The 23,558-nt window shown below is 55.7% G+C and overlaps 1 protein-coding gene across 21 annotated transcripts in view; it reads right to left on the reverse strand.

Moving 5' to 3' along the window:
- Window positions 1–23,558, reverse strand: part of BCOR (BCL6 corepressor) — a 127,258-nt gene that overhangs the window by 27,694 nt on the left and 76,006 nt on the right. For 11 of the 21 annotated variants that reach the window (XM_063660419.1, XM_054470872.2, XM_063660416.1 and 8 more), the window contains exon 2: window positions 329–454. In XM_063660419.1, the coding sequence (XP_063516489.1) occupies window positions 329–414 (86 nt within the window). In that variant the 5' untranslated portion in view covers window positions 415–454. Of the gene's footprint in view, window positions 1–328; window positions 455–18,285; window positions 18,767–19,706; window positions 20,474–20,669; window positions 20,765–23,558 lie in introns of those variants that run through there. The other 10 variants (XM_054470876.2, XM_054470880.2, XM_054470878.2 and 7 more) reach the window with 7 other exon arrangements.

The raw sequence follows: 23,558 nt of genomic DNA on the forward strand, positions 1-23,558 counted from the left end.
GACATTTAGAGTTAAAGCAGCATATAGACTGGGATTAATTCTCCTTCATAAATATGAAATAATAAATTAAGGACGAAAGTGCACTGAAAGGCCGCTTTAGGGGCTAATCTTTTAAAGGGCGGCAATGCTTCGCTGAGCCAGGTTGCCTGTTAAAACTGTAAATCAAGAGCGGCCTACTAGGCGGGAAGCTCTTTCTCTCCCACCCCTTTTGGGCCCACGGTGGCTGTGAGAAGGTGAGGGGGGCTTCAGCATGGGCGTGGGCTCCACTCAGGAGCGCGGGAAAGTGGCCCATGCTCCCCTCAGGCCCGGCCCAGGTGGGCGCATTCACCTGTCTTCGCTCGCCCCACACATGCGGACCCTCTCGCTGTTCATCCAGCTGTGAACGTTCCCATACAGGGGGGTTGCTGAGAGCATGTCGTCTTCCGGGATGGCAGCTTTGCTTCAAGCGTCTAGTCTGTTAAAAGGAAGAAAAAAAAAAATCCCAGGAGGTTCAGTAAAGGAGAGCCAAACAGGGCGCTAGAGAAGGCCTCTTTCTAGGTGATTCATACAGGATGCAGATCGGGAAGGCAGGCTGTGCCTGCTGTCTACAGTGGTCTGGGAGCCAAGGACAGACACCTGATTCGAAGGGACAGCGGAGGGGCATGCAGCTTCCCTGGTAGGAGGTGCTGGGGCTGGGGAAGAAGTTTAATTCGAAACAGGCAGCCTCATCCAAGGCACAGAACACATCCAGGGAACACCACAGCACCCACCCACTCCCTTTCCTCTGAAAGTGTACAGTGGTCATTCATTCTTGCCACTTGTTAAAGAAGGTAAAGAAGAAGACTTGATTCAACAAGGGGAGGCTCTGGCAATAGGTTCAGGGATGCTGCATCACTGGGAGGCACACAACTGATCTTTCCTGGGGCCAAAAGGGTGCAAGAAGGGTGGAAGGCACCACATTGAAGTGAGCGGCAGGTCCAGATCTCAAACTACCTGCATTTCTAGGGCTCAATTTCCAAGGCCATCGTGTGTGCAACTTACAGATCGAGTGTGAAAAAGAGTCGGTGGGCTGGTGAGCCACCCCACCAGAGCCCTGGATTAGATTAAGCAGCTAACCCGGGTGGTTTTGCCTGGTAGCTGCAGAGAGAGGCGGCTGAGTAATTCAATGACGCCTGCTCGCTGGGGACGAGAAATCATTAGCGAGCACAGAAGTCTTAGCAGCCCTGGCTGATGGGCTCCAAGCCGCTGGCACATGGGGAGCCGGCAGAAGCCACCCATTTTCCATGTTCCGGGAGCGGGAGGTTGCCAAGGCAAAAGGAGCTCAGACCACCTCCCACCCCCCTTTACCTCCTCTGCCCACCGCCCCCACCCACATCACATTCTAGTTTGCTGCATGAGTGAAGGGTCAGAACAAGCTGCATTTTATTAACAGGATTATCACGGCGCGTGATTTATCCTCGTGCAGGATTTTAATTGCTCTTTGGAGGTTGAGCCGTTTCTTTTGACTGCGCTTCAGCCCATATCCTGCTGTTAAATGCTGGGTTAATAAGTAGGGGAGCCTTTAATGCCTGGGACCGATGGCCCTCGGCAATTCCCTGCTCACAAACACATCTCAGTGTCCCTTGTCCAGACCGGCCATGGCATTTTTCCACGGGACCCAAACCTGGGTGTGAAATAATTGGTGTGCAGATCATCAGGGGAACTTTTTTCTCCTCCCTCACACACCCACCCACACAGTTTCCGAAAGCCCAAATGTTCCCTAAGTCGACACATTTCCTTTGTTAGCAGGAAAAAATATGCAAATGCTTGCTTTTACACTTTAGCACACGGAGCAGACTGCCAGGTCGGTTGGGTTGGAGGCACCAGGTCCAGGGACTCTTCTGTGAGAGTGACTGAGGGTGGGAGTTAAGGGGACACCTGGGGGATGGAATCCCAAAGCCGGTCTGTACTTCCTCATTTCTTTGTCCTAACTAGGTTTTTTGTCCACCAGCATCCCCCATGGGCCCCCATCCATAGAACAACGTCTGTTAATCAAAATCCACAAGCACCGACACACCTCGTATAGTTAGAGCTCAACAATGAGGCTGGAAGAGAGGTAAAGGGCCCAAGAAAAAGGCAGAAATCTGCAGAGGCAGCAGGCATGATGGAGTTCTGGAAAGCTATTTCCCTAGGAAGGGTCTCCAGACAGCGGCTCTTCCAGTGGACTAGCCACAGCGCCCCCAAAAGACTGACTCGGCTGTTGGGGAAGGTTCTATAAGGGTTCGTGGGCTTTTCTTCCATCTTGCAAATACACAAATCAAGTGGGGAAGGCCACCACTAGTGCTGGGCAGACCACAAGGCACATTCAATGCAGTGGCAGTGTCCCCTCTCCGGCCCCTGCTGCCCTTTCTAACAAAAGGAAGACATTCTGGGTAGGATAATAGAGAAGGTGGAGCATCATTCCCCGGTGCCAGTGTGTCCCGGTCATCGGGCTGCAGCAGCGGGACTGCACCATGCCATCCCCTCACTATGGCATGATGAAATACAGAAATTACATCATGAGCCAAAGGGTCACTCAACCAAACCCCCAAGAAAAGGATGAGGGAATAAGTGTGTGCCTAATGAACCTCAATCTTCTGGTGTCCCCATTCTTAAAAATTGGCCTCCCCTTTAAAAAAGCTGCCTCTGGCCGGGCACGATGGCTCATGCCTGTAATCCCAGCACTTTGGGAGACCGAGGTGGGTGGATCACCTGAAGTCGAGAGTTTGAGACCAGCCTGACCAACAAGGAGAAACCCCATCTCTACTAAAAATATAAAATTAGCTGGGTGTGGTGGTGCGTGCCTGCAATCCCAGCTAGTCGGGAGGCTGAGGCAGGAGAATCGCAGGAACCTGGGAGGTGGAGGTTGTGGTGAGCCAAGATCGCACCATTGCACTCCAGCCTGGGCAACAAGAGCAAAACTCAAAAAACAAACAAACAAACAAAAAACCTGCCTCTTACCCTCCTCCCTTAAGTAGACACCTTATGCAAAGGACCTCCCAGCACCTTCGGAAACAGAATCATTATACTGAGGCCCAGCCCCGAAAAGGCCAGCAGCTGCTTCCCTTCAAAGGGCCTTTCTTCAGCAAAGGCCACCTGGACTTAGCAGAAAGGTGACTGCGGTTTACAGGCACCTGGGCCTACTGGGTGCTTTCAGAGCATCTCCCCTTCTCCAGGGCTCCTCCTTTGGGGCTTTCCATATTAATGGTGCACAGATAAATGATACCAGCCATCAGAACGAAGTGTTCTCAAATGCACAGGGTCAGATGGAGGGTTGAGGCTAGCAAAGCGGTTCACTGTCGTGTGTGTGTGTGTGTGTGTGTGTGTGTGTGTGTGTGTGTGTGTGTTGGGAGGGAAGGGGTGGAAGATGGGGCTGAACATAAAAGCAAAAGGGGGGAACACATTGTTGGGTCCTGCTGTGGACTTATGCACACACGTGCACGCACGCACGCACGCACACGCGCGCACACACACACACACACTTATAATCTTTAGCTGCCCCATGAACTTTTTGTGAACTGTTTAAAAGTGGAGGTCTGTTGAACAAACAGCGGCGCCACTGCCAGCCATAATTTCATTGCAACAAGCTAAAGACTTTTAACTCTTCGGGTTCCTGGCCAAAGATGGAGAGGAGTGGAAAGGGCCAATGAGCAATGGCCCTGGCTCGCAGGAGGCCCTCCTCCTGGGTGACAAAGAGCAGTCCAAACCCACAAAAGCAGGGATCTCCTTTGCAAAGGCCATACGGCTCACACCAAGCCTCTACTGAAGAACAGGGGTCACCATTACCTACACCCCACCCTGGTTTCTCTGGCATGTACAACTAAGGGGACATTGGAGTAAGAAACAAAAAGAGACTGGGAGGCAAAGTATAGGGACATCGAACTTCTAGAAACTGCTGTTGAAATAGCTGGGGCCTTTTTTACCTCTAAGGCCAAGTGCTTCGAAACTGATGTTGCTGACCCTTGGCAACAGAACACTGTGGAGAGGGCAAATGACTTGATTTCAATGACAAACAGTGCCTCAGGGTGCTTTGCAGCTATAGATGAAGTTCGTTTGCTTTTATTTTTCAATGCCCACCTCCACCCCCCACTTCTTCCAAATGCAGGCTATGCTTCCAGAAGTGCCAAGATGTGTGAAATCACTCATGAAAAGCACTTTACAAGCACCAACCTGTTCCACTGTGAGCTGCGAAGCTGCACCTTGGATCTGGGGTTTAACCCCTTTTTCTAGTAGTGGAGAGAAGTGGGTAAAGGTGCTGGATAGGGATGAAGAGGAAAGACAGCTGAGAAGAGGTCAGATGGGGAGGATGTGGGTCTCTAAAGAACAGACTAGGAACTGTTCCAGCTGCCTGCTGGAACACCCAGGGCCAAGTGGAGAGACCTGGCTTGCGAGAAGCAGGCATGCACACTGCATACTGCGTGGTCTCCAGCTCTTAGCACCAAGGAAATGGAACGCATAGGAGAGCTTGGGTCACCCTGGACAGACTCTGAGTAGTCATTCGCTCTTCAGCCAAGGGTTATGATGAGAGCACCTGAGCTTGGCCTAGACACCGGGGAGAAGGCCTGATTGGCAGAAGGGGGGGGGGTCAGAGGGACCAAGATCATAAGCAATCACTCCAACCTTGGCATCCCTGAGTAGTGGCACACCCACCCTCTGTGAAAAGATGTGAGGGCAGACCACAGGTCCCAAGCCTTGGCCCCTTTCCTTCCCCCCACCCCACTAGGGCCACTTTCCACTGCCCCCACCCTTGAGGCGCCGGTCAGTTAAAAGTCTGCACATTACACTTGTCAAGTGGCACTGAAAATATGGAAAGCATGGCCACCAAACTAACTCTGCTCACGCCTCCCTGCTGTCCACACAGGCATTGAGGGTGGCCCATCTTGGGGTCCTTTCTTGGGATCTCTCTCACTAGGTTCCCCTTGCCCCCACCCGCAGCTATCCAGCAGTTAAGGGCCAGAAGAACTGGAGAGGTTCGCAAGGGCTTCCAGCTCAGGTGGCCAGGCAGGCATTCCCAGCCAGTGTGCTGGGATCCTCTGGCAGAGGACTCTTCAGGGGAGGGGTCTCGCTACTGCATGGCTGGTTCTCTGTGGAGAACATGGTCACCACAGCCTCCCGGCTCCCACCCTCACTCACCGCGTGTCTCTGGGCAGGTGGCTGAACCTCTCCAACCTTGGTCCCCTCTGTAAATATTTGGCACTGTGTTTTCCAAAGGATTAAGCTGCACTATGGACTTGAGTTTTGCCTGGCAATAGCTGGTGCTGGCCACGTTTAACCCCGCTAAATAGTATCCAACTCCACTAAACATACTGTGTAATAGGCCTCAGAATCACAGCACAGTTTCTTTGGGGCAGTACCACCTCATCCTGCGGGGGAGGCTGAGGCAGCAACAGAGAGGGGATCAGAGCAGGGAGGGACCTTCAGCAGAATTGTGTAGATTTTACAGAAGCCCAAAGCTCACCACCCGCCAGCCCTTCCTGGGGTTGCTCCAAACAGACTGCGTCACAGCAGCAGCGCTGTGCTCCGGGTGTCAAGGAAGGGAGGGGTGAAAAAGTTCCTATTTTAGGATGTGAGGGGTAGGGGTGGGGTGTGAGGGTGAGAGATGAGAAGAAAAAGCTCTTCCGGATGTGCAGTGTGGGATGGGTCCTCCGGGTCTGCTGGAGAGTTAAGAGACCCCAAGGTTGCCCCCCAGGTCCCTGGGAGGCAAAACCGCAGGCTTCCAGGGGTGTGGTCGAGGGAGGTGGCTGGCCCGGTCCCAGCCCCTCCCGACCCCCTCCCCCGAGAGAGTTGGGGGTGGGGGAAGTGATCCAGCCGGCCCAGGTGCTGCCTCTTGGCACACTCCAAGCCACAGCCGTAGCCGTAGCCGTAGCCTGCAGGGGCGTCCCCGCCCACACTTCCAAGTTTTGCATTAGTAAGTGGGAGGGGGAAGGGGAAACTCGCCGGCCCAGACCATTCCAGCACCCAGAACCTTCCCGGCCTCCTCCCGGGGCGTCGGGGTCTGAGCGGAGAGCCACCTGGGCTGGGAGTGAACTTGGCCCCGGCGAAGAAGAAAGGGGGAGGGGCGCCCCCTCCCTGGGCTGAGGCGCTTCAGCCCGGAGCGCGATCGGTCGGCAACAAAGGGATTTTCTCTCCCACCACACACAACCGTGCTGCTCGGGGCTCGCCCGCTCCTCCTCGCCGCTCCTCGGCGGAGGTCCCAGCGCGCGGGGCCGCACCACGGCACACACTCACGCCCTCGCGGCGCGCCCCCGCCAGGCCTTCCAGGAACTCCAGCAGCCTCCCCGGAGGCGGCCCGACCTCCCCAGTTCCCGACCCTAGGTAACCCCTCGGACCCTGCGGCCTGGCACGCTCTCCATGGTGCCCCTTCCCGAGGCCCCGCCGCACCTTCTCTCCCCATCAACGAATCTGACGAAAAGAAACTTTGGGTGGGCGCAGGGAGAATCCGAGACCTCCCGGGAAACGCCGCCGAGCCCACCCGGGGAATGGGCACGGCAGACCCCTCCTCGCCATCGTTCTGGGTTCCCTTCCGATCATACTAGAGCGCTGCTCCTCTGGACGCTTCCCCTTACAAAGATGTGAGCCAAGTGTCGCCTACTGTAATGTGGGAGGGGTGCGAATCTCGGGCGTTGGGGTCTGGGGTGGAATCTGCAGGGGTTGACCCTGAGGGTCACTGCCGAACCTGGATTGCCCGCTACACTCCCCTCCTCTAGGCAGAGCCCATGGCCCGGGGTCTGGTGCCCCCAACCTGTCTCTCACAGAACAACGGGGGACACTTGCCCTTCTCCCCGGATAATCTGTCCAGGCCACCCCACCGGCTTTTTGTTCTTTTCACTTTCCTTCATGGTTTTGCCACAGGGGGAGTCAGGAAACCACGTGTGTATTCAAGAGAGGGCGAATTTAGAAACAGGTGTCCCTTCACAGGAGGCCACCCGGCAACAGAAACCCAAGTCAAAAGCCAGGAATCCCTCCTTACTCTCCTCTCTCCACGCAAAAAGAAACCACTTGCCCCCTTTGATCTACTCCCTGCAGAACTGGGTCCCCACTTGGGAGTCTACACAACCTGGGGGCAAATCCAGAATAAATGTTCCACACCATGCCTCCAAAGGCTGTGTCAATGCACTTTTGTTTCCACCAGGGCTTTGTAGGAGTAAAACACAAATGCCGTCGCCGCCACCCCCCCCCCCCCACCACCACCACCGAAGGGAACAAGCTATACCGTAAGGCTAATAACAACAGCTATCATTAGTATACACAGGAAGCACAAAGGAACTTTTAATGCATAAAAGATGTGTAAAATGCAGGGGTCCTGCGATCTGCAAGCGAGTCTCTCACTGATTGTGCAGAGCCTGGGAGTCCCAGAAAGGCTGGGATGAGGGTCAGAGAAGGAGAGGGGCACCCACTTTCTTTACAAGGAACAATAGGAATCCCATGTCTGCTACTCAGTCGTGGAACTCAGAGCACCCAAAACAAAGCCATGGAACAACTGCGGTATAGATGGGGGCCCATGAATTTTTGTAGCTGTTCAGGGCTTAATTACTCCTCCTTGATCCGTGGGACTAGACACGACACCGCCAAGGTTAAAATGCCCCGAACAGCGCCGAGCAGATGTGAGCGAGCTGGCAGACGCGCAAATGAGGCCTGCCTTGGAGCACGATAACAAGTGACTAATACATTGCATATCGTTGAAAGAAAATTATTTTTCTCTAATTTGCATTTGCTTGGGGGAAAAAAGCCAACGCGAGTCCCTCCTCACATGCACAAGTCTAATCCTGGAAATACAGCCCGGCTGCTTTAAGAGAGCTGGAAGGAGGGAAAGACTGCCAGTGTTTTGGCGTTGCAGGCTTGTTTATCTTTCCGCCTTTCCTCCAAGGCGAAACTCGTTTTGCAAGCAACATTCCTACAGAAAATGGCACACGTCATAAAAAGAGACCAATTTATAGAACTGGCACCGAAGTTCATGTCTCACTCCAGAAGCATCTCCCAGCTCCCCATCGGAAACCCAACTAGATGTAGAAGTCCATGTTAAAACTTAGAGAGTAGACTTAGGGAGGGGAGGTGCTGGGGGGGGACAGGAGAGAATGAACTAGATTTGCAGATATCCTGTAGGCTGTACACCCAGAGACCAAAGTCAGCCCTAAATGATCTTCCAAAACCCAGGGAGGACCAGGCAGGTGCCAGAGCTTGGAAGGCTTCAACCTTGGGACTCATGGGGGAGAGGAGTGAATTTTTACACCCAGCTTGCCCCAGGACGGTCCAGAGGCAGGTCCACATTCTTGGCCATCCTAAGTCCACCTGCTTGGGCCAGCCACGAACCTCCAGGACTGGCCTAGTGGGTAACTGCCGCCACCAATGCTCTCCCTTCCCACCCTGGCGCCTCTCTGCAGGGCCTGGCGGGGTACCAGGAACTCAAAGAAAGCCTGTTGCTGTGGGCATCTAGTTGATGAAGTCAGAGTAGGTGGTGCTGTGGGCAGGCTTCAGGACGGCACCTTTGCGTGCTGCAGTTGAAGGCAAATGTGCTCTTGAAAACAGGAAGGCTTGGGAGAAAAGGTTAAGGGATGTGGGTAATCAAAAGCCAATCTGACCTCCTTTCCCCCCAAAATACACCCCCTTAGGGTACTGAACCTGCACACTTGCATTTCCAAGCTGGAAACAGTGTCGAGTGCACAGAACACAGCACCCGCCTGTCTCTAACTTGTCTGAATAACAGGGCCATTTCAGAGGGGAACAACGGCCTTCAGAGCCTCTGCAATTTCCAGAAAGCTTTCAGTTAATAACACATTCTTTCCAACAAGCTTACTTAGGGCTGAAAGTTATTTTCCCAAATCTTAAAAACTCTGTCACAAACAGCTAAGGACCCAGTTCGACGGATCCTGGCCAAACCCCACCAACACGGTGACACTCACAGCCCCGTGGGCCTTCTCCCACCACCTCTGCCTCACCACAAGTTCCCTAAACCACAACATACAAACCATCCTGCACCCCACCCCAATCCTGGGAAGTCATAAAGATGTGTGTTGGGGATGGAGGGCGGGTGTGCCGTGGAGCTTTCTCTCATCTGGGGATGCGCTGGCCAGAAACTGGCCGCCACCTCTGCAGCCTGTCCACGGGCCTGCATAGTGAGTGCTTTGTGTAAGTGCTGAGGAGGCGCAGCGCTGCTCGCGCGCCAACAGCTGTCACATTATTTGCACTCGCTGTAAACAGCCTTCACATTCCCCCCTTACCACATAGTTAAAGCCAGACTAACAATCCACAGTTAGAGATCAAACCAACAACAGCAGCATTGTGTCTGCCTTTGCTGCCTTCGCACCAAGCCCAGCAGCTGGCAGGTTTCTCCGGAACAAGGGACCCCTTCTCCCCCTACCCCTCCAGGCTCCAGCCAAGGCTAGCCAAGGAAGCATGCGTTTGTCAGCGCTGTTTGTTAAAGCAAAAGAGCACCGCCATTTCGCAGAGATTTCCGTGTGGCTCATCAGCCCTCTCCGAGAGTTGACTCCTGGAAGCTCGAGGAAGCATCACGAGAATAGAGGTTGTGGAGACTCGCAGGGTTGGCTTCCATGCTCAGCAAAGTGGGGTCTGGCCCGGCTAGGGCCGGGACAGGGAGGTCTGCCCCTCTCCATGCCATGTCACAGAGGCCAGACAGGTCTGCGCTTTCTGCAGCCCTCAGCGGAATGCCTCCTGTCTTTCGGAAACTGCCCAACTCACTGAATACTTACTGGCCACCCCACTGATCAAAATGTCTCCTTTATGATTTTTGGTTAAGTTGAACATTTCCATAATCGTCATTATTAGTGCAAATTACACGCCTAATCGGTCCTTAAATAGATTTTAATTAAATAAGCATACAAGGCTCATTTTATGACTTAAGAAAGGCATTACTTTTCGTTATAAACTTTCCACCAGGATATAGAATAACGATAGCAGACAAATAATTATTCTTTGAAAATCACCAATAACCGATGGGCAGAGTATCATGAAACATACCTTGTTTTACCCTCTGGAATCAAAGCTGAGACCAGACATATCACAGCTGTACAACTTTCCTCCTGGGATGGGAGAGAGGATTTCTTCCTCCAAAACACTATGTCTGTCTTCCTTGTGGCCAGTAGAAATAAACCCCCAGTGCTGCTTTCCCTACCCATCTGATGAGATTTCTCTAGTTGATGTCCTCTAGCAACCACTCCTCCCCCACCTCCATCCATTTTCCACCCCTTCGCCTGCTTAGAGTCCTGGTGCAAAGCAGGCAGGCTGTGCTTGTTAAATGCTGTGTAAAATGCTGTTAATAAAATAATAAATACAAAGGATGGAGGCTGCTGGTTCCACGGGTGTTTTGACTGGAAATGCCTTGGCACTTGTCATGTGTTTATGGGAGGGCAGACAACGCTAGGATTTACATAGTTTGGACATTTCTGTACTTCATTTATTCTTTCCTAAATGACGTAGGCCTCGAGCTATTTCAAGTTTGCATTTGTACAGAACTGTTAAATGCCTAGGAGTTTCTCTAATTAAACCAAGTTTAAAATCAGATCCAAAGCTGGAACATACACTCAGACTTGCCCAACTCCACCTTCAGCCTCGGTGGCTGGAGAAAACAAACAGATCCTCGAAAACAATCAGTCCTCCTCGAGCTCCCCACCTTCACCCCCCCTCCAGGAGGGCCCCTAGGGCAAAGGTTAAGGCGTCTCTAGATTCCAAGCCCTGGCCCAGGCTACACACTGAGGCAATCACTGCAGTTAGGCGCATCTTGTCCATACACTACCTTTAAAATCGTGCGCTAAAATCGGGGGGGGGAAACTGCTGGCCTGGTAAAACCCACTGTTCACAAAACAATGTCAGCAAAGGCTGTAAGGCATTCTTTAGAGAGGGACCAGGGATTCGTGCCTACTGAAGCTCTTTCAGCACAAAGGCTTTTAGGGGAAGAAGGGAAAAAGAGGGAGGAGGAGGGGGAGAGGAGGAGAGAAAGGGAGGGAGGGCTCCTGTTTCAGAGCAGGCATCCCCTGAGAGTCAAGAACCAAGTGTAGCTTCAATCAAACACTGACTTCCCCTCTGGGAGTCGAGTAGGAAACCTGATCACAGTAGCTTACTACCAGCCTGGATCCATACAGATCTGGTTTTCTTCTCATGCTAGTAATTTTTTTAAATACATATCGATATAAAAGAAGCAATCCCTGGCAGACTTTATCGAAAACCACATTGAGCCCTCATAACATCCGGACTTAATCCCTATCAAACAAACCACAGCACCTCTGGTCTCTGCACCAGGCCACCCCCTCTCACCTCTTCCAACCAGGTCTTGCCCCTCTAGACACCGTGGTTCCCCCCCTGAAATAATGCCAGGAAGTCTTGCCAAAGGGTACCTAGATGCCGGTTCTGAAATGAGTTCCTAACCATATAATGATCCCACTTGGGGGTGGGAGGGAGAAGCAAGTCTTTTCATATGGAATCCTTTAAAAGGCAGAATGCAAACTACGGTAACAAAAGGAAAGAGGAACCCAGGAAGGTGGACCTAGAATACCCTCGTAGGGGAGATTTAATCTGCATCCTTAGGTCCCAGGACACAGGCCTAGCAAGTCTCAGGGGGTCTCAAGGGCAGCAGGGAATGGAGGAGCAACCTATAGGAACATGACAAGTCATTCAAAGCAATTATTCATCCTTGGGGCCTACTATGTGCCAGGCATTCTATTTAGATCCTAAAGGTGGATAATTATTCCCAGTCTTACAAATGAAAAAACTTACTGGGGCTCAAAGGCCATAAATAACTTGCCCCCAAGGTCACACAGCTAGTAAAAAATGGGCCACGGTCAAACTCAGTCCTGGAGTTGCGGAGAGGAGCCAATTATTGGTCTAATTGTGCCATTTGAAATCCTGATTTTCACATACTGTCTCCTCTGAAAAGCTTCCTTAGGCCTTATGTACCCATGAACGAGATAAAGAGTGTTTAACACCTATGTTACTTGGTCTACAGTGAGCCTCGAACCCAGTTTCTCCTATATCTAGTCATCTCCTGGTCCACTCCAATTCTTTCACCATTTCCCTCTACATCTTACAAACCTCCATACACTGTTATACCCCGGTGTAAGGCCAATGCTCTCAACAAGCCTCCCCTTTCCCTTCCTCCAGTACCCCAGAATAGTCAGGGGTAGGCGGGTCGACTCCTTTCAGGTCTCTGGGAAAAGTGCTGACTACTGGTACTAGGAGCTAGGCTTGCTACCCCAGTTTTGCCACATAAAGCAATAAATCAAATTATCTAGATAGAGCAAAAGCCCTTTGGAGGGAGCTCCTCCATCCACCTTTCCTAGGATTTAAAGGAAAAACCCTAGGGAACAAAGTAGTGTGGGAGAGGGAATTAAGATGGAAGACGCCAGCAAGATGTTCTATTGGGCCAGCTAGAGTCCCCCACAAAAGCGCAAGCCGGGAGATAGGCTATCTTGTCCTTTCCCCAACCTTTCTTTACAGAAGCGGCCAGCAGTAAACCTCAGGGCCCAACATCCCCTCCCCACCCTATCCCCAATTTCCGGGTCTGCCCCAGGCTTTCAGGTGCTCCGGGAACTACCTATACCCGCAGAGCCTGCCAAAGCCACCTCCGGCTCGGCTCGATGGGTACAGGCAGGGGTACCGGACACTCGGGCTTCCCGGCCCTGGACTGGTTACTCCTCCAGACGCTGAAGCTCCGGATGTGCGAAATGGCTCCGCAGTGCGACCGGGTGTGCAGGGGCCTCGGCGGCGGGAGGGACGGAGGGGAGACGGCGGCGCCGGGGCGCTCACCCGGCTAGCCAGCCGAGCACGCCCCCGCAGGCCGGCCGCCCCTGGCTGCAGGCCAGCCCTCTGCAAGTGGCGTTCTTTCTCTTTTTTAAACTTTCCGGCCTTGGCGAACGGGCAGGGTTTCCAGCCCTCCCCGGCCCCCACCCAGTTCGGGGAGGGGCGGGGCGGGGCGGGGCGGGGCGGGCCCTCCTAACCCCTCCGGGGAACCTATTGCCCCCAGTCCCGGGCACCGCTAGACGGCGGCCAGGGCAGACGCCTTGCTCCACCCCACCCCACCCCCGCCTACTTTGGCCACCTGGAGAGGGCGGCTTCCCGAAGCGATCGCCGTCCAGCCAAGCCTGGGACCGCAGCGTCCGGGGAGGAACTCCCTACAGCGCCAACGGTCCTGGCCTGCCCGCGGTGCGCTCTCTCCGAAAGGTCTAACGCTCCGGGAGGGGGGAGGGGAGAGAGAGCAAGGCGAGAAGGGGGGGACGGGCTGCTTTTATTTATTTTTTAACTCTTCGAATGCAAGAGGTTTTTGGTGTCCCTAGCACGACTGCGAGCGCCTGGCCAGGCAGAACAATAGAAATGGAGGGGGGACGCCGGAAATGATGCTAGAAGACCCCTATAACCCTGTAAACTTCTCTAAGTTCCTATTAGCATTGAAAGATCCTAGTGACTTCAGTGCAAAATTGTCTTTTTATAACTTTTTTCCTAAACACATTCCTCCTCCCCACATGAAATCACAAGGGCAAAGATCGCTTCCAAAGTTGTGACCTTCCGAGGCTCCAGGGCTTCTCACCTGCTCTGCCCCTGGTACCCTGACCTGACTCAATCCCATCCCCCAACAGTTCCCCTGGTTTGCACCTAGACAATAAATTTAGTTTAATTTAGCTTCCGGTCTTTAATTTTAGCAGGTCTCCTTTTTGCATGCAAATCAATATGGCAATTACCATCTAAAAGCTCGCCCAGCCCCGGGTCAATGTAAATTGATCATTGTCCGCCTTCCACAAAATAACATCGGGAGTCTGTGGTGCATAATGAGATTATACTGGAAACTGTCTTTTAGATCACAAATTATTTTTTATGCTGTCAGGATCTTCTCCGAGTGGACTTCCCCGCTTCTCTAATCATGGAGAGCCGAGCCCGTGGGTGCCGGCTAGGGCAGACACAGCTCTAAAACAGTGACGGAATGAGGACCCCCGTTTCTGAGACCCTCGATTGTAAACACATGGAGGTGAGCTTGCGCCCCAAAAGGGAGCCTTCTACAGAAATATCGCAAAAAGGCGTCGTTAATGAACTCCACCCAACAAAAAGTAAGATATCCCTTCCTGAGGAACACGTTGAGGGCAACCAGAGAAAGCCGTCGGGCAGGGCTGGAGACCAGTGGACGCCCCCGGCCAAGTGAGCGCGACGAACGCGGCTCGATTACCACCCGGGCGGCTGGGGGCAGACCATTTACTCCCGCCCCGGCGGCTTCTCCTGGCTCCACCACCTAGGCCTCAGCAGCACGTCCGGTTTTGCAAACAGACGGAATCCCGTCGGCCATAAACACTGGCAAAGAAGCCGGGGCGGGTCAGGGCCGGCCCAGGCCTCCCCACCCAGCTCTGGGCGAGGCCCCCACCGGGCCCGATCCAGAAGATGGGCTGGGGCACCGAGGCAATAAGGAGGCTCCTCTTGACCCGCAGCACTGCTTTCTCCCACCCATCGGCGGCCCCCAGGGCACAAGTGTGACCTCGGGGCCTAACAAAGGGCCTTGTGAGCTCCTTTCGGCCTCGGGCCGGAGGGAGAAGGGTAGGGCGGGGCAGCCGAGATGGACCCACGAAGTTCCCCGCCCCGCCGTGCCTCTCCGAGTCCTCCGGGCCCGGTGTCCTCGAGGAAACCACCGGGGTGGCATTGCCAGGGCTGCCCGCAGCTCCGGAGAAACGTCCTGCGGGCTCCAAGCCTCCCGCCCAGCGCGACCCGACCCTGCCCCACTCGGCCCGGCGCGGGCTCCACCCAAGTGCGGTCTTCCCAATAAAAGCTGGAATTCCCGGCTGGGCTTAGACAAAGAGGGACCGCAGCAAATCGACGCCGCGGGCAAGCCATACCCTAGCCGGAGTTTACGTGCCCGTCTGGGGTCACCGAGGCGCCTGCTAATCCACCCAACACAGGCTGTCCCCGCCACGGTCTCCTCCAGAGAAAAAAAAAAAAAAAGAAAAGAAAGAAAGCATACCTCCCTTTTATTACTCCCAGAGGCCGCACTTCTTCCTGTTCTCCTTCCCAGCCCACTGAGGCCCTGCTCCACCTTAGCAAATTGGACCCCAGCAGTGCAACAGCCATTCCCCCTGACCACAAAGTGGAAAGCTACCCCTCTTGTGGCTACACGATCCAGCCACTCAAGGTCAGGAACTCAAAATCTCTTCAGAAAGGCTCCTACCTGCTCATCACCAACCCGCTGCCCACTCCACCTCACCCCTAGAAGGGAAACTATAACCAGAGATAATCCTAGTTCACTGCACACCATCCATCCTTTAGGCTGCTAGCTTGGCCCTCAGTTTCCTTCAAGCCAAAGATACATTATTTCATTGTGAATAAGTGTGCGAATGTGGTTGTGTGGTCCACTCTTCTGTACCCAAGTCGGTCTCACTCATTCGGCAGGAAAGTCTTCGTCAGGCATTGAGGAGTGTTTGTCATTCAGCCTGTGTATCTAAGCATGGATGTATGCATATGAATGCTTTTTGTGTTTCCAAGTGACCCTCTTCACACCTTTAAATGGACTATTGTCTCTGGAACGCACTTACAGAAATTCTGCCCCAGTTTCCAGCTCAACAAAGTCTGGGATTTTTCTCTCAGAATATCGCTATACATCTCTGTATTTGCATACCCATGTTTACATTCCCCTTGGCCAGTTCTTTATCTCTTATGTATCTCTTGTTCCATTTGGGCATCGGAGCCCAAGTGTCTTGATCTGTCTCACCACATGTCATTCAAGCGCACTTCTTAATCTGAGCATTCCTACTACTTCCATTCTTCTTGCTTTGCCTATAATGTGGCTCTTTCCCAGGCCAGACCAATATGGGTTTGCAGTTTAAATGTAAACAGAGGATCCCTTAAGATCACAAACTCTTAAAGAAAGGAAGAGGAGGGAGAAGGAGACTGGAATGTTAGTAATGAGTTATTTATGTATAGGGTAACCCATCCGCCCATTTCAAGCTCTAGAAAGAACTAGATAAATGTCTGCAGAGGTGTATTAAAATTTTAGACCAATTTAATATTAGCCCCATATATATATATATATACACACACATATATATATACACACACATATATATATACACACACAAATGATGGATCTCATAACACATCAGTGTCCAACTCCTTTTTGGAGGCTGTCTCCTTGCACATATCTAACTCCTCACAAGTTCCTGGTTAAAAGTGTGTCTATTTATATAGAGACAACTCAAAGACCGCTTTGCTCTCTTCAGTGCATACCTGTACATGCTGGCAGGGCATTTCAGGCTCAGGTCCTTGGCCTGCAGCAGTCATGGTCAGAGGCCCCACCCGACTACAGCTATGTGTAGACCTTCCCGTCCTTGAACACCCGCATGAATTCTCTTTGGGAACATTGAGTCTACATCTGTCTTCCAAACTCAGTTTTTAAAGTGAGGGCGTTCATTGTGTGTGTTCACAGCTCCCCGACTGAGAACTACCTGGTCAAACTAGATCATCTAGCAGCTGCTTTTGGTTTGTGGAAGAATCGAGCCCGATGCACCAAGATGTGACCGTGCACACATAAGAGAAAGGAAAACCCTAGGCCCAGACTCAGCTCCTCCCCACTGCGAGCTACTCTGCCTCCAGGAATTTCCACTAGGCTCTTTGCCCCCCTTTCCCTATTACACTACCCCACCACGGCCTTCAAAGGGTTAAGAGAAACCCCCACGGCCTTCCCTCCACCCAGCTCGCTGGGCCCGGAGGCTAGCTCGCTCACTCGCAGCTCACGGAGTCTGCTGCGGTCTCCGCGCCCCCCCGCCCCCCCAGTCCTTCAGCCGGGAGGGAGCCTGCATGCCTGTCTAGACCGATCTATCACCGGCACACCAACAACACCCGCGAGAGCGCGGAGACCCTGCCCAGGTCCCCCGGCCCGCACGGTTCACGGCGGACAGAACCCGGGGAGCGTGACGGCGCCTGCGGGGTGGGGGTAGGAGGCCCACAGGCGCTGGCCGCTCCGAGCGCACCACGGGTCCTCTCCAGCTCTGGCCCCCCGCGCTCCCACCAGCCCGGCTGCCGGGGCACAGTCACAGCTCCGCGCGCTGGGCAGTCCTATTTTTATCTTGTCTAATCCTAAACTGGGCGGGGAGCACAGGCGTCGTGCTTAGAGAACAAGAGATAGGCGCGGGAGGCGGGGAGGAACAGCCAGGCAGCGACGCGAGCGGGAGCGAGTTAAAGACACAGTGGAGGCGACCGCGGGCAGGAAGAAAGAGCGGGCTGCGCGGGCCTCGAGGCGCCGCACGCAACGCGCCGCCCCGCGAAGTTACACTCGCTTCCCCGCCGTCCCTCGCTACCGGCCCCTCCCCACTTCCCAGCGGCGCTCCCCGCAGCCTGGACAGCGAGGCCCCGGCCTGTGTGGGAGGCGGAGGCCAGGACGGCCCTGCAAAGGGCTGGAGAGAATCGCTAATGAGCTGTGCAGCCCATTGATCCGGAGAACACTTCCTAATTAACTCTCAGTCACCTACTGGTGACAGCGCCTCAAAGGACAGCGCTGGGGCCAGCCGAGCCCCAAGCCGCGACTTGCCGGCCGGGCGCCTGCTGCCCAAAACCCGCGCGCTCCCCTAAACACCTCAAGGCAATTGGTGTGCGTGGCGGTGTACACCCGCACACTGAAGGCCAGCCTCGGATTAAACCTGGATGGCATATTAATCATCGCCTCCCCCCCCACTCCGCTCTACGCGCTGAAACCGTGCCCAAAATAAACACGAAAACCAACACTGCAAAACCCACACCAGATAACAGGTCGAGAGTGGAGTGGCCAGGGTCGAGGAACGAGCGTATTCCCTAAGTGTCCACGTACAGGAGTCTTTGAAGCTGACAATTAAAATGCCTTCCACGCAAGCAATTCTGTTGGCAAAACCGAACCCAACACTTCGTAAGGATTGATTTCGGCCCGCGGTGTCCGTTTCCAGTGCCACAGGAAGTGTCAGATGGCCAGAAATACCCAAGTCTGTCTGCACTCACCACCCACCACCTTCTGGGGTGGGCCATTTCCTCCTAGTCTTTACTCCCAGGCCATTTTAAGGATCTTTCTCCAAGAGACTACCCCTAGAACCAAATACCACACTACCCCTCCCTAGCGTCTTCTCAAAACGAAAAAAGGGGGGAAAAACACAGCTAAAACCCCGAGCTGTCTAGTCTAGACGCAGCGAGGCTGTGCGAATACCTATTTGAAGCGCGTTGGTTTCTTTTTAAGGTTTGTTTCTAAATACACATAACCCTCCTCCTTCCTTCTTCGCTCTTCCATTCCCCCCACCCCCACCCTCTAGACGCCGGCGGCGCGCGCCGTGGCGCGCGGGCACTCACAGCCTCTAGCTGGAGATCGCGGACTTTCTGGAAAAGATTCATTAACAGCAAATTACGCCTCGCCCGGCCACGGCCTACACGCTGCCAGAGTCGTCCGTCTCCGGGACCCCGGGAAGTGCCCACTCGAGCGTGCGAGCGGCGGGAAGCCCGCCGGGACCACGCGTGACTTCGGCCGCCCTACTCCACACACGGTGCCCCAAGGCTCTCTCCGTAAACAGCACGCGCTCGTCACCGCCGCCGCGAGCCCCTGAGTTGGCGGAGGCTCTGCAGCGCAGCTGCCCGCCGGCTCCGAGCGCGGGCCCCGCGGCGCCTCGCCCTCCCCGCCTTGGCCGAGGATCGTGCCCCGGTGCGCAAGTTCCTCTTCGCTTGGAGGCTCCGTGCCACACGCCCTCCGAGTGGGACCAACTTCCTCCGGCCGCAGACTTTCACACGCCCATCAGGGCTACCCAGCAGACTCCGCATCGCCCAGCGGAGGGCCCAGGTCTCGCCCGCCCCCGCCCTCCCTCCGCGACACTGCCCCCGCACAAGCACATTCTACACCCACCCCTGGGGGCTCATAACTTAAAACCTACCCTGAACATCGCGGAGGGAGAGGAGGGGGAAAGGGGGAGGGGGGTCGCAGATTATAATCTTAAAAGAACATTTACAAAACAAAGCGTCTGACCCGGCTGGCGTGCGGGCCAAGTCGGAACCCCTCGCTCTGCTCGATTTCTTAGTAGGTTTGTTTTTTTTTTTTTTTATCCACGTGATTCGCGCTTTGGGGCAAGCCAAGAAAAAAAGGGACTCCCCTCCCGAGTTGCGCGGCAGCGGCGGCAGGTCGAGCTCGGCTCGGCCCGAGGCACTCGCCACACACCCTCGCGCACGCACACGCCGACGTTCCACTTGGAGGAACAACCGGCCCCCGGAGAGGCGAGACGAGGCGGCGGCGGCGGCTGGGGGTTTTTACAGTTCTTTCCCGAGTCGAAAAAGAAAGCAGACGGCAACCCGCTGCCCTCCCCTTCCTGCTCGCGAGCTAACGCCGAACCCAGCTTCCCAGCTTCCAGCCCACCTCCCCCCCCTCCGCCGGACTCGCGACGCTCAGCGGCGACCGCGCTCCCGCGCAGACACACAGGCTGCAAACTTCCACTCCGCGAACTCCCTGCTCTCCTCCTGGCCCACCCGGAGGCGCCAGGCCCCCAGCCGGGCCCCTTCCCTCCCTGGTGCCCACGCGGGCCGCTTAGGTTGGCTGCATTTTTAATAACTTACAGCTATGAAATAAAAACGAAAGCGAGCCAAGCAGCCAAAGGGAAGCGCGAAGCAAAAGCTTCGCGGGGTACGCTGCGGGCGGGGGCCCCGGGAGAGGGGGCCGACTGCAGCCCTCAGCGCGCCCGCCCGCCCACCCGTCCGCGGCCTCCAGGGGGAAAGGTGTTCCGGGCACTGACCTGAAATCCCCGGTGGGGGAGTAGGCAGGGAGCCTGCGATCCGGCGCTTTGAAGTTTTCCCCCGAGCGGACTCGAGGCGGCGAGAAGGAGCGGGGGGCGGTTGGGTGGGTGGAGAGAGAGATGAGGGGTGGGGGGGTTGGCGACGTTAACGAGCGGAGAAGGAGCCGGACCGGAGAAGCGCGGCCAGCAGCAAAGTTTGCGGTCCCTGGCTGCCCGCAGCCCGCTCGCGGCGCCGCGCTCGCTCGACTCCCTCGCCGTCTGCTGGCAGCCGGCTGCCCTCGGGGTCGGCCCCGCCGAGGGGTGGGCTCTGGGCCGGGTGGGGGCGGGGCGGGGCGGGCTTGGAGCCTCCGGGCAGGTGGCGACAGCCCCGTGCGATCCTCCGGGCTCCCACAGCTGGACTGGGCTTGGCCGGGCTCAGCAGCTCCCGCGCTGCCGCCGCCGCCCGCGCTCGGGCAGGAGCCCCAGCGCCATGTTGACGGTTCGCCGCGAGCGCCCGCTCGGGCTGGGTGTGTGTGAGTGTGTGTGAGTGTTGGCCAAGTCGTCCCTGCGCGGCGACAGCGCGGCTTGGGCTCTCCGCCCGGCGGCTCGCGGGCTCCCCCTCCGCCGCCGCCGCCGCCCGCCTAGCTCCCGCTCTCGGTCGCGGTCTGGGCTCCTGCGCGTCTCCCCCGCAGCCGCCGAGCTCGGCCAGCGTTCAGCGAGGAGCGCAGCTCTGCCTCACCTTGCCGCTGGGAGCCCAGGCTCCGTCTGCCGCCGCACGCCGCGATCCCAACGCGTCCCCCCTCCCTGGTTCCCTCCTCTTCCTCCTCCCCCTCCCTCCGCCCGTCCTCCCTCCCGCCCGCCCTACCTCCCTCCCTCCCAACAGCCGCCTCCCCTCCCCCCGCAGGCGCAGCGCTCGGGCGACAGCCGCCCGCCCGCCGCCGCCTCCAGCTCTCGCAAGTTTGAGCTCCGCCAGTCTCCGCTCACCCTCCGCTGCGGCGCCTCCGCGGCGGGGTTTCGGGAGGGGTGATTCCCCAGGAAAGGTTTGCCCGAGTTTCCCTGGCCGTCATCGATGCACGGCCCGGCACGTTTTGGCCTTTCTGGATCCGAACCCCGGACCACTTGGGTGGCGCCCCCCCATCGTCCCCCGGCCTCCCCTCCCCAGCTCGGGCCGAGTTGGCTGCGCACGCCCGGCCCGGGCGCACGTCCTGGGCGAGCCGGAGACCGACTTGGGCGGCGGCGGCGGCGAGGGCTGCCGGCAGAGCCAGAGCCGAAGGGATGGGGGCGGCGGGGGCGGCTCTCCCAGCCGCGCGCCGAGACTCCCCTCGCTACCCAGAAGGCCAGTGGAGGACCGCAATTACCATAAAGCGCCTCGCACTCCGCTCAGCCAAAGCTGTCAAACCCCAGCGGCAGCAGAGGCTGCCGCCGCCTCTTGCCACCAGCGCTGCGCTCTCCCGGCCTGGTCCCCTCCGAGACCCAGCGAAGCGTGGCCTGTGCGCGCCCGTGCTCACCCCCACCCCAGTTTGCCCCTTCCTCCCAGAGGAGCCCTTTCCCATTTCGGTGTTAAAAGCTACCTCAAAACACCACCCCAGGCAACGGTGGCCGTTCCGCCTGAACTCCGCGCCCGAGTTCCCCGGACGTTTCAATTGTGTGGGAATTGCTTGGAGGTGGGGGAAGTGGGGAGCAGCCCGTGGAGGCACCGGGAGGCGTGTGGGGGGCGGTCGGAGAGCGGAGATCCGCCTGTATTTCTCCCGGTTCTCGAGCATTTTCACGGTCTGTACCTCTGATGGTTGGAGGGGCTGCCCAGGCCCCTCACCCCGGCGTTGGGAGATTATCTCCCGCGTTTTATTTTCCTTGGCAGGGAGCAACTTTTGGCTTACACCGTTCGCCCCATAAATTTCCACTCGGTAACGTCGTGCTGATCGGTGCTCGGCGGCGGCGTACAGCCTGCGCCCGCAGCAGTTCAATTCAATTGACACGTATTGAGCTTCTCCAGCGCACCCGGCGCGGCGCTGGGCGCGGGGGGAGGGCGGGGGCAGGCGGGAGGGAGGGGGAAGCGGAGAAGCGAGGTTCCGGCCTCCCCGGAGCGCAAAGCCTCAAGGGCGAGCCGAGAAGCCCTAGTTGGTGAAGCTGGCGGGAAGGGGTAGGAGTGGGGGGAGGGGGTATTCCGGACTAACCGCGCCCAGACTGCGGGCCCGGACTTCGCGGCCAAAGGTGACCCCATTCGGCTACCCGCTAGGGTCTTTTTATGCTGGGAAGGGGGTGGGGTGTCTCTTTCTGCCTAAGGACAAGATGGTGCAGGCTCCAGGAAACATAAATCTGAAATGGAGGTGGCTTGTAAATCCACACGGAAAGTTTTTAAAATATCCTGGAGTGTCCCCATGCCAAAAATAATCAAAAGCATCTCAAGTTGATTACTAAGTCAAGGTCAAGGCCAAAATCAGCTCTAGCTAGCAGATATTTTCCCTTTTAAAAATTAGACTCACTGCTGACTGTGGGACTGGTATTAGGTGCGATTTTATTCATTCTGTTTTAGTTCTCAGCACATAGTTATAAAAACAGCCCTTCTCAAAGCAGAAGTGAAACATCTCTACCGTTTGAAACCCGAAACTTCGGCAGAATTAAATCTTCATGCTCCAGAGCTGCTTATAACAACTGATGCAAAAGACAGGCAAGCAAGTGCCCCCGCGAGCAGTGCCCAGCCGGGCTGGGCCGCGAACGCTTCCAGGACCAGCGCCTGCAGAATGGAATGCACGCTTTTTTCTTCCTGGTCTTTCTGGGGGTGGATATCTCTGCAAGCCAACCCACACATTTTTTTAATCTCCGGTAACAAGCAGAAAGACACCTGGACTATTATGCTGTAAAACTATTTTTTATAAAGACATTTTAGGACCAGACATTAAAAGTTATTAGATTGAACGCATGCGAGTTACAGACACAGCTGGAGAAAAGGCCTCTGGTTGTATGTTGTAGCAACATTTCTTTTTGAAGCGACTCCTTTTATTCAAAACAAGTCAAAAATAACCGGGAAGGTTGAAGCTGGGTATTTGTGGGGAAACTCTGAACGTGGTTCCAGGCGAGGAGGCCGCTCTGCTGCCGCAGGCTGGACGGGAGAACTGGCCTGGGCCAGTGTGGAGCCGTGCCAGGCTCTTCCGGCTCGGTTAGGCCGAACCGCAGAGGCCCTGGCCCGGCGCCCAGCCACCTTCTATCCCCTCCCCTTGTCTCCCCAACTCTGCCCCCAGGCACAGGCTTTTCTCGGAGTTCGAAGTCGCATGTAAACGTCCAGAACTTTTAGAAAATCCAGGAACCGAGCTCGGGGCCTGCAGCCTCTCGGAGTCTTACGGCCTCCCGGGGCTGCTGACAACGAGGCCTGTTTGTCTAACTTTAAAAGTCCTAGAGTTCGGGAGGCTGAGCCAGGAGAATCGCTTGAACCTGGGAGGCGGAGGTTGCGGTGAGCCGAGATCGCGCCGTTGCACTCCAGCCTGGGCAACAGGAGCGAAACTCCGTCTCAAAAAAAGAAAAAAAGTCCTAGAGTTAAAATGAACGGGGGTGGTGGGGGTACTGTAAATGCGAAGGGGCCGCGGGGAGGGCTGACTGGGGGAGAAATTTGATGCTGGAGACAAACAGGCTAGTAAATTCGCCTTTGACGTAATTTGCAACATCCTCCTCCACCTTTTTTAGGGATCTTGCCTCCACGGTAGGCTGGTAGGATTAAAGGGTTTCTCCTCCATCTCCTCGGGATACATTTTTCAACTCCGTGGGATTTTAAAAATATCTTATTAAGAGAGTCCTAAGAGGCACGAGTGGTGGGGGGGATTCGTGACTCACTGGGAATTAAAATGTGGGATTTTCCCGAGGCGCTATAAGGCGGGGGGG

The sequence above is a fragment of the Pongo pygmaeus genome, chromosome X, assembly GCF_028885625.2.
Source record: "Pongo pygmaeus isolate AG05252 chromosome X, NHGRI_mPonPyg2-v2.0_pri, whole genome shotgun sequence".
Lineage (NCBI taxonomy): Eukaryota > Metazoa > Chordata > Mammalia > Primates > Hominidae > Pongo > Pongo pygmaeus.